The sequence below is a fragment of the Orycteropus afer genome, unplaced genomic scaffold (genome assembly GCF_000298275.1).
Source record: "Orycteropus afer afer isolate SDZICR_OR568_19922 unplaced genomic scaffold, OryAfe1.0 scaffold00038, whole genome shotgun sequence".
NCBI classification, from domain to species: domain Eukaryota; kingdom Metazoa; phylum Chordata; class Mammalia; order Tubulidentata; family Orycteropodidae; genus Orycteropus; species Orycteropus afer.
Genome location: NW_006921625.1, coordinates 8,341,195 through 8,351,760, shown reverse-complemented (window position 1 = coordinate 8,351,760; position 10,566 = coordinate 8,341,195). Strand labels below are relative to the sequence as shown.

At 45.9% G+C, this 10,566-nt stretch overlaps 1 protein-coding gene across 1 annotated transcript in view; it reads left to right on the top strand.

The window, feature by feature from the left end:
* The first annotated feature begins 951 nt into the window (after positions 1-951).
* The window catches only part of ABRAXAS2 (abraxas 2, BRISC complex subunit), a 25,068-nt gene continuing 15,453 nt past the window's right edge, over positions 952-10,566 (top strand). The window contains exons 1-3 of the mRNA XM_007936807.2: positions 952-1,050; positions 5,489-5,579; positions 10,196-10,232. Of these exons, the coding sequence (XP_007934998.1) occupies positions 952-1,050; positions 5,489-5,579; positions 10,196-10,232 (227 nt within the window). The remainder of the gene's footprint in view (positions 1,051-5,488; positions 5,580-10,195; positions 10,233-10,566) is intronic.

Below are 10,566 nucleotides of genomic sequence, written 5' to 3'. Positions count from 1 at the left end.
GTTAAAGTATTTGGCTGCTAAGCAAAGGTCAGTGGCAGTATGGGAGAAAGATGAGGCATGTTTCCATAAAGATTTAAAGCTTTGCATAACCTATGGGGCAGGTCTCCTCTGTCCTAAAGGGTCGCTATGAGTCAGAAGTGAATCGTGGGTTTCGTTTTGGATTCTTAGTATTAGTTCTTCCCTGGATTTCTTTTCCTAACTTAGTGGGTTTTCACTGTTACTTATTATGTTCTTTTTAATCTACTTTCTATGATTTCTCATTAATTTTATGTTCCTTCCTACCCAGAATTCAGTCATCCAATCACTTCTTACACTACCAGTGCTAACCATTTCATTTCTAACCACCTTCAAGTCACGGATGGTCTTAAGTATTGTAGTAACCTCCCCTCCTCCTTGGCACTTCCTGCCATGGAGTTCACTCCAACTCATAGCAATCACGATTGAGTTTCCAAGGTTTAAACCTCTGCGGAAGCCGACTGCTTCATCTTTCTTCCAGGGAGCAGCTGGTGGGTTCAACCACTGACATGGATTAGCAGCCAAATGCCTTAACTGCTATACTACCAGAACTCCTTGCAGCCCCAGTAGCCATATTAAAATTTGAATCACATCATGTCGGTCCTATATTCAAATCCTAACCCGTACAGTTTTCTGACTCCTCTCCTTCCCGTCAGGGTTGAGCTCAGTGATACTGGCTTTTAAGACTGAAACGTTTATTTACAAACAAAAAAACTCTATGGAGCAGTGATCAGGGACCATCCAGAGGGGCGGTGTCTGAGGCGTGCTGGTCTCGAGGCCAAGCTGAGCTCACCGTGCTGAGCGGTTGCCCATGACGTCAACCTGTGTTTTCCAGCCCTGAACCTGGGCGTTCGGCCTGCGGCTCCTCCGCGGACTCCATTTCCCAGCATGTCAAGGGGCGGCGCCTGCCGGAAGGCCGTCTGACCTCTGCGGGGCATGATGGGGGAGTTGGAGATTTCCATCATGGCGGCTTCCATTTCGGGCTACACCTTCAGCGCTGTGTGTTTCCACAGCGCCAACAGCAACGCGGACCACGTAGGTGCCGGGACCCCCGCCGCGGCCTCCCTGGCTTCCAGCCTCGGCCCCTGGCCGGCGCCCGCGGCCAGGCCGGGACCGCTCTCTGTTCGCTCCCGGGCTCCAGGCCGGCCGGAGGAGCTGGTTGCTCGGGCTGCCCCCGGCCCCAGCGAGCTTGTGCCGCCCTGGGCTCCGTCGCCCTGGGATGGATCCCCCTCGTTCGGCGCACTGCACCGCCCGGCGGTCCCATTGCAGCTGTCTCCCGCGCAGCAAAGCTGTCTCGCCAGGGCGGCCCGTAGTGTCACGAGGCGCTCGGGGAAAACCGAACGCCTGCGCCTCCGGAGAGTCAGGATTCTTGACGTGTGAGAGGCGTCTGGGGTCGGGAAGGAGCCGAGAGGCTGGGCTTTAGGAGGGGAGACGAGGCGCCCAGGCCCGCCCGCCGGTCTCAGGTTGCCGTGGGGTGTGACGAGGGGAGTCATGGTTGTCACTGTTCAGTTGCTTGACGTGGTCGTGTTTTCTTCGCCCGGTGGGTGGGTGGGGGAGCGGAAAATGTAAACAGGCGCGCTAAGGTGCAGGGTCTCCCTGGCTTCCGTGGCAGTTGCGTGTGGAATTCCTTGGCGAGTGTTCTGAGACCACGGGACTCGTCGCAGTGAAATAGGGAAGTGACAGGCCCACGTATGAGTGCTGGGCAGTGCATCGGCTTCGGAGCCCATAGGGGGAGCAGAGCCTGTCTGCTTCAGTGTCTGTGTGTATCTTACGAGTTGTCGTTCTATGCCACCGGCCTCTGCATGGAAATTCCTGGTGAAAATAACTTTTCTCTTCAGTTGGGTATTTAAATTGCTCACCCAATTGGGAGGATAACTTTAAATGATAAAAACAATGCATGATTCCATTAAATAAGTGTCAGTGTGTACGTTGGGGTGGGGGAGCTTATGATTACAAAGCAAAATGATACATTGCACTGGAAGGAACTGATTTGGGTTGATGTCAGTGATCTTAACGTCCATTAATAAAAACCGATTTCACAGAGGTGATTTCCATGAATAAATTGAATGCAATTAAGTTATTGTACCTTTCATCTCTTCAGTATTGATGGTATAGATTAATAATAGGAATATACACAGCATGTTTTTTTCCAAAAGCATCTCTCTGGAGGCTACATTGTTTACGACTGCAGCCAGCTGTTTTAAAATGTCATGTAATTAAATATAGAGGTGGTTTGTGATGCTGCTAGTATCCGTAGAAGTATCAAATATGGTTTCAGGGATGCTTCCAACCCTCCCTAGTTCTGGGAGTGCCTACTAACAGCACAGTTTATGTATAAGGCAAGCTTCTTGTAAGAATAAGCAACTACCTGTTGCAAAATGAATAGTTTTTCTATAAACTGCAGTGCGATAGCTATGTTACTTTGATTCTTACTCGTTTAATTCAAGAGAGATTGCTGTATTACCTGCTGTCTGCCAGGTGTGCGGCTGGATTTCATGGAAACTCACCAATGCCAATAGTTTGTCTCTGTGTTTTAGATGGCCGTGCTTGTTTCTGTTATGTTGCCACCATTATCAGTGTGGAATACTGTAAAATAATCTTACCTGTATACATTTTAAAGTTGAAGAACCAGGAATTTAATTTTAAAGTACATATTTGTTTTGTGCAGGCAGAAATTCATTTAAATTCACTCATTCTGTAGATCTGTGATTAGCAAACTTTTCCTGGAAAGTGACAAATACTAAATATTATAGGCTTTGTGGCCTGTATGTTCTCTGTCCTAGCTACTCAACCTCTCCCATTCCAGGGAGAAAGCAACCATAAACAGTAACCGAATGAGGGACACTGTATGCCAATGAAATTTTACTATGAATGCTGAAATTTGAATTTCTTGTAATTTTTACATTTCATGAAATATTAAAACCGTTTTTGTCAACCATTAAGAAAATATAAAACTAGTTCTTGGCTGCAGGCCATGTAATAGGGACTAGGCTGAGTTTAGCCCACACATGGTTGTTTGCCTGCCCCTGCTATTAAGTGACAGTGGCTCAGAGAATCTAGACCACTAGATAATTAAACATTCATTTTATACTTGGTCTTAAAATGTCTTGAAGTCACTGCTGGCTCGTATCACTTTCTCAAACTCAGGAGTGCAGTTGGATTGCCAAAAGATATACAGGACGTCTAGTTAAACTTGAATCCCACATGAAACAACCAATACTTTTTTAGTATAAGTGAACCCCAAATATTACAGAAAAAATATTGGCTGTTTATCTGAAAGCCAGGTTTCACTGGACATCCTGCATTTTCATTTGCTAAATCTGGCAGCCCCAGACTGTGCAACACTAAATTCTGGGGAATTCGCAAATATGTTTTCTTTTCTTTTCTTTTTTTTTTGGTAACCTGTTATAAAGAAACTTCTCTTTTCTAGTGAGAATTATAGCTGAAAGACTTCTATGAAATAAGCTTCTTTAGTCTGTGTTCAGAACTAGTAGTGATGGGTACTCCTTTGGGTATACTTTTTTTTTCTCCTTTGGCAGGGGATCTGTATATTACTCAAGTTTGAGAAATGATTTGGGATTTTAGGACACTACTCCTCCCCACCAGGCACTCCTCAGAAGGAAGGTTAAGCGGTCTACTTCTGTAGTGATAACTGCGTCAGAAACCCAAGGAGGGGTCGGTCGCTATGAGTCAGGTCTGACTCGATGGCACATAACAACATGACAACATAAAAGCTATTGTATAAAGTGTCTGTCTGCCCTACTTACCCTCACTGGTTCTCTGCTAGCAATTGGAAATTGATTGCATCTGTCATCGATTTGAAGGATCAGCCTAGAAGAGCAGGGTGTATAGTTTGAAGGTGTTATTTCAACGTTCTTTTTCAACCAGTGCTTTTAAGCACCTACCTTGTGTCACAAGAGCCCTGGGGGTGCAGTGGTGAAGCACTCAGCTGTCAGCTGGAACATCGGTGCTTTGAACCCAGCAGCCACTCCGTGGGAGAGAAATGTGGCAATCTGTTCTTATGAAGATGCCATTCTTGTATACTCTATGGAGCAGTTCTACTCTGCCCTGTAGGGTCACTCTGAGTTGGAATTGACTTGATGGGAATGGGTTTTTGATTACCATCTGTCAGGCACCATGCTAGGTGCTGGTGACATAGCAACGACCAAGTCAAAGGTCCCTGCTTTACTGGAGCTTACGTTTTCGTGGGGTTCACCAAAACCAAACTCACTGCCATCAAATCGGATCCGAGCCCTAGTGACCCCTCTGTGGGTTTCTGAAGTGGTATCACTACAAAAGAGATTGCCCAGCCTTCCTTCGGAGGAGTGGCTGGTGGGTTTGAACCGCTAGCCTTCTGGTTAGCAGTCAAATGCCTTAGGCACTGCGCCACCAGAGCTCTTTTAGTGGGGTTAGACATTTATTTATTTATATATATGTACTATGGCCAGTAGCAATGAGACTAAGAAGAAAAAGAAAAAGCCCGACAGTTGGTATTTCCTTGGTTTTGATTGGGATAAGGTGCCCTAAAGAGAACAGACCTGAGTGAAGGGCAGGTGTAAGCCATGTGGGTATCTGGGGAGAGAACATTCCAGGACAGCTTATCAGCTCAGCTCTTCTGCCAAAGCAAAGCCAAACCCACTGCCATGGAGTCACTTCAGACTCACAGCAACCCCCATTGGGTTTCCAGTTTGTAAATCTTTACGCAGGCGCAGTGCTTCATCTTCCTTATGCGGAGCAGCTGGTGGTTTGAACCACCAGCCTTTGGTTAGCAGCCAGATGCCTTAACCACTACATCGCCATAGCTCCTGCCAGTTCTCTACAGGTGTAGAAGATTAGGGTATCTCTACTCCACCAGTGGTTGGGCAGGACTGAACTTAAACAGTGGACTGTAGAACTGATTAGGGTGGCCTGTGTTCTCCAAAGGTATAAAGACTACTAACCCTGGGATCTAGTAAAGAAACACCTTCACATGAGTGATAGAAAATGTCATCCATGTGCTGAAGTTTCCCTTCCTGTGCTGGCCTGAGGTGTAGGAGGGCAGGCAGCTGGGCTTTGTGTCGACTGCCTTAGCCTGTTCTCATTAGCAGTGTTTTACAAACAATGAACTAAGTTGTATCTATTTCAAGAAAGTAACCAGGGAGCAAACTTCCTGACTGTCTCTGACATGGGTATTAGATACAGTATAACTGAGGTGATGGATTCACTACTTGTTTTTACTTCAGAAAATAGGGAAGACTTCAGGGGTGAAAACAATGTTGCATCTTATTAGGGAATTCTTTTTTCACATAATGGGGTCAATCAGTAGACCCAGGTTGCTTTAGGCTAATTGCTGGTTCCTAGACTAGTAGTGTTATATGGCAAGCTTATTTGGGTATTGTTAAAATTATTAAATCACACTGTCCTTAATTACTCTTAATCTCAGTAAAAATGGCATCACTTTGAGTCTGCAGCTGTTGTCTTTGATTTCTTTTAGGAAGGATTTTTGCTCGGCGAGGTGAGACAAGAGGAGACCTTTAGCATCAGTGACTCACAAATCAGCAACACAGAATTTCTGCAGGTAATTGGTAAGTAAGTGGATCACTGATCCGCAGAACAGCATTCCTGCACATACACTGGCTTTTTGGCTCATCCTTCATTTTAATCTAAAAGATTAAAAATGGACAGAGAAAAGAAAACCTAAAATGACAATGCAAATTATTTGCACTAGTAAGTAGTATCACATGTTTTTATAAGTCAGTGTAAGGTGGTCTTTTCTACTCATTTCCAGACATTGTCCAGTGTTGCGTAGCTATGAGTTGAGGTGCTCTGTCTAGAGCTGTCATTTACCCCATCACTGGTTTGAGTATTCTTGAACCTCTCTATGACCACCTGATAGTCTCTTCAAAACCTCAGTGAGCCTCAGATTTGCAACTTAGACTAGCCTCATGGCTGGCGTCTCCTCCTCCTGCATGATGCACGTATCGTGCTGGTCCTTCCTGAAGGAGCCTGACAAGGATGCTTGTGCTTGTTTCCACGTGATAGCTGCTGAAGCTCCACGGCCTTTTGAGTGATCAGCCAGTCGATCTGGGGAGGCTGCTGGAGAAGAAGAGAGACTGCTTGTGGGTGTGCCCCCTGTCTTTGTGTCTATCTCCTTTTGCTAAACAGACATTGTCCTTTCAGCTGCTCCTTAGGCACATCACCACACAGCATCTCCTGATAACCAGATGACATAGCAAGGGACTTCTCGTTCATGTATCAGTGTCCATTCATAGAAGCACTTCCCTGTGTAAGGCAGGTGCTAGGCAATGAGGGGAGTATCTAGATCCTCATCAAGGAAACAGTAACGCCTCTGCCTGTCAGGGCTCTGGGAAGGTGTTTCTAGTTCCCTAGTGCTGCTCCGACAGGAATATACCACAAATGAGATGGCCTTAACAAACAGGAGTTTATTCTTACAATTTGGAGGCTTTAAGTCCAATTTCAAAGTACCAGGCTCCAGGGGCTGGGTGAAAGCCCCTCAACCTTGGGGTCCCGCTCTGCCTTCTGCTCCCCGCCCACTGGAATTAGAGGCTTTTCTTCACTCAGACAGCTGCTGACTGCTGAGACCAAGAAGGCCCAAGGCTGACAAGTAAAAAGGCACAGTCCCAATGTTACCAAACCACATGGCAGGCTATTAAGTCCATTGTAAATCCCAAGATCGGCAGAGCATAGCAGGCTGCTGAGCAATGACACAGCTACACGCAGGGTCCAAGCGTGCCATAGGCTAGAGACCATTCCCAAGGCTTCCCCTTAAACACAGGAAGCAGACCATATCCCAAAGGCAGCTACTCAGCTGCTTGTGGTAGATCCCACCATGGAGTTGATCGCCAGTCTCATCATGGGAAATAACTACCACCAGCTGCCCAGCCACTCAACCGGGCCCAGCCAAGTTGACACACAAACGTAACTACCACAGAAGGGTAAGACAGGGATTCAGGAATAGCAGACAGTGCAAGATGATGCTGTAAGGAAGGAACAAAGAAAAGCTGCCAGTGTGAAATCACTAGAGACTTCTTGGAGGAGGTGTACTGGAAGGCAGTGGTAGCTCAGGGGAGCCCAGGAGGATGCAGAGCACACACAGGGAGGCTGGTTGGCTTCTGTGAAGGAAACCACCATGTGTGGGGTGAGTAGCTTGAAATGCGGCTGCAAGGCAGAGGTCGGGGCCAGCCAGCCTTTGCCAGGCTGCCCGATAGCCTTCGAGTCCATTATTGAAGGATGAGGGTGAGACTGGGGTAGGCTAAGAACTGAGGGGAAATGAGATGGAACTAGAGGCTGGAAGCTGGAATACTCACTCATTGCAGTATTGTTAAGTAAACACTTGATGTGTGGACTGGGTACTGCTCTTCTTTCATTGAGGTTTTTTTTTTTTTTTTTTTCCCTGTCTAATTCCGTAAAGTTCTAAAATAAATACAGAATTTTGTTTCACAGAACATCTGTGCAGTTACTTATTGTTTACATTTGATTGCATCTTGGTTTTCAGAATTAGGGAGATCACAGTGGAAATACCAGAGGCAACAAACCATACAAGACAGCGCTCTGACCTGGCCCAATTTTAAAAAACAGCATTTTGGGTTAATGTTCTGGTTGTTTATTTATTTTACAAGAAATAGAATGGTAAAGTAACAAGTGCTGCAGAGCACAATGTACTAGTTATTTTGATTTATAAACTTTCAGGTTCTTGCAGTAAATGCTGGTTTCTATGGTATTGTAGATACCAAGAAGTACCAATTCCTAGATTCCTGGTTAACACAGTGCCATGACAACCACCTTTTGCTTTATTTATTAGCTCCATTCAGTACATTCATTGGCACAATCATGAATCTCAAGGATAAAGTGTTTCCTTGTGTTATTACCTTAAATGTATTGTTACAACTGTAACATTTTGCTTTGAAAAATAAACACATATTTGAAAAGGTTAAGCAGGGACTCTGGAGAAACCTGGGGAAAGGGAAACATGAGGTGAAGTGGCCCAAGTGCACTGTTCTGTTCCAGTAGCATAAAGAGATGTTCTGGCGTATCTGGACCTCCAGAATAAGGTGTTTTCAGTAAAATTAATTGACCACATTTACTATTTATTGAAAGTGCCTGAACGCAATTGCAGATACCTTTACCTTACCCTGTACAATAAGGGGCATATTACATAGACTATTGCACATTGAACATGAAATGTCTGTGTCTTACTGTGAATGAAGATCTGTGTGAAAAAGCTGTACGAACTGATGGTAAGCAGAGGTTGTCCACCCTTAGCTCCAGGAGTGATAGGGACAAGGCAGCAACAGAAAATGTCTTTGTAAGAGAGAGGATGCAGTGACAGTTACTGGAAGGAGTGGAGGGGAAGGAGAAAGGAAGAACTGTCCCACTCAGCCTCCAGGAGGAGCCATGGAGACAGACGGGAAAATGAGCAGAAACAGCAGTCTCGCATGCTAGGGGTCTATAAAGAGCGTGTGCAGACAGGCCGTGTGCCCGTGGAGAGGAGTGGCGTGAAGCTGAGATGGCAAGGTGGGAGGGACTCTGGAATCCCATGAGGCGGTGAAAGCCCCCCTTCTCTGCCTGCTTCCAGTGCCACTTCTCAGTCTGCGAGTTCACTGACTTCGTTACGATCTGAGCTGTTTTCTTCATGGAGCTTCAGGGTTGCCAACAGTGTTGGGAGAGAGCTCTGACTTCCTCCAGATGAACCTGTGGCATCATCTGAACACATCTTGATGTGTTTCTACCGCTTGTCAGTCACAAAGCTGCTGGCACTGCCTGGTGGCAGGGTGTGTCTGCAGAGTGCAGAGTTGACGCTAGGGGTTCTCTGAAACAAGATCCCTTTAAAGCAGCAGGTGTCCTCCCCGCCCCAAACTCTAAGCGATGTTTTTGCCACAGAAGTTACACATCCTAATAACACACAGGACCTCTGATGCACACTGTAAGGCGGCTTCAGACTTGGATTTTTGGTAACAGAAGGTGTTTCTAGATGAGTTAGTCTTAACCCGTGTCCCTATGTCAGCTGCCAGCGAGGCAGATGAACCTGCCTCTCTCAGGCAGTGTTGCATTTGTCCCTATGTCAGCCGCCACAGTGAGGCAGATGAACCTGCCTCTCTCAGGCAGCGTGGCATTTGTCCCTATGTCAGCCACCACAGCGAGGCAGATGAACTTGCCTCTCTTACGCAGTGTTGCGTTTGCATGTGTTGACAGCATTCATACAAGTAGAAGCTAATGGGCTTCTATGTCCTTCAGGGCTGCGAGTTCACTCTGAGTTACAATTGCAGCCTGGACCCCAGAGGCTGAGGCTTTTGAGACATCAAGTGATGAGTCACATTCCAGAGGAATATGACTATTAGAGGTGAAGGTCAGTCTTCTGGTCTCACAAAATAGCCCAAACCCTAAGCCCTCTGATGGACTCCAAGAAAGGTCCCCCTGGTTAATCACAGCAGCCCATTGGAAGCCATGAGGGCCTGCCTTACACATGACTGTCTCCCCTGGTACCGACCATCTTTGAGGGGTGCTACACTTCCTGAGTTCCCCTGCTTCCTCCAGAACACCTGGCCAGGTCATCACAGGTTGTTGGTTATTGATGGTAGGACACTTAAGGCCCTCCTGTCCCCATGCTGCCCTCATAGCTTTTATCCAGCTCAAGTAAATGCTTCTAGTTGGAGGTTGATTTTTGCTTTTTGTGAGTTGTTTAAATAGATAAGACTGAGTAAGGGCACACATAGCAGCATTCCTGAACGAAAGCTTTCGAATGTGTGCTTCTCATCCATGGACATATGGCAATGGGGCCCTTTTCTCCAGTGGACTCTGTTCTGAGACTGTGTCCTGACTTCCAGTAGTAAGGAGGTGTTGTGGCGCTGTCTCTATCACAGACACACAACACTGTTGTGGAGAGGGAGGCCTTTTATCATCTGAAATTTTACTTAAAGGAGAAGAAGAATTTGAGCTATTTTATAGTTAAGTGCTTGGCTGCTAACCAAGAGGTTAGCATTTCAAGCCCAGCAGCTACTCCACAGGAGGAAGCTGTGGCAGTCTGCTTCCATAAAGATAACAGCTTTGGAAACCCTATAGGGCAGGTCTACCCTGTCCTCTAGAGTTGCTGTGCTTGGAATCGACTTGATAGGGATGGAGTTTGGTTTGGTTTTGTGTCTTGCACGATTAACTGAGACATATTTCCTCTTTCTAATTACAGAAATCCATAACCATCAGCCTTGTTCAAAACTTTTTAGGTAAGCCACATCCTTCTTTGTAGCATTTACCTGATTGAAAGATTGATTGATTTAAAATTGATGAATGAGGTCTGTAGCTGATTATGGTTCATGAAGTCATGTGTATAACTGAGGGCCAGCCCTGTACATGGGTACTATGCTAGGTTTGAAAAGTGGGCAGTGGACAGCAGCATCAATCTTGGCCTCAGGTTTTAGGATGAAAGTATTCTATAGCTTAGTAGGAATTTCTAAGCTCTAAAGATTTATGATTATAAAGTTCATGATTTATGCATAGTTAATCTTTACTACCTAGTAAGAGCTCTTCAACCATGCAGGAGGAAATTAATTGAATGGG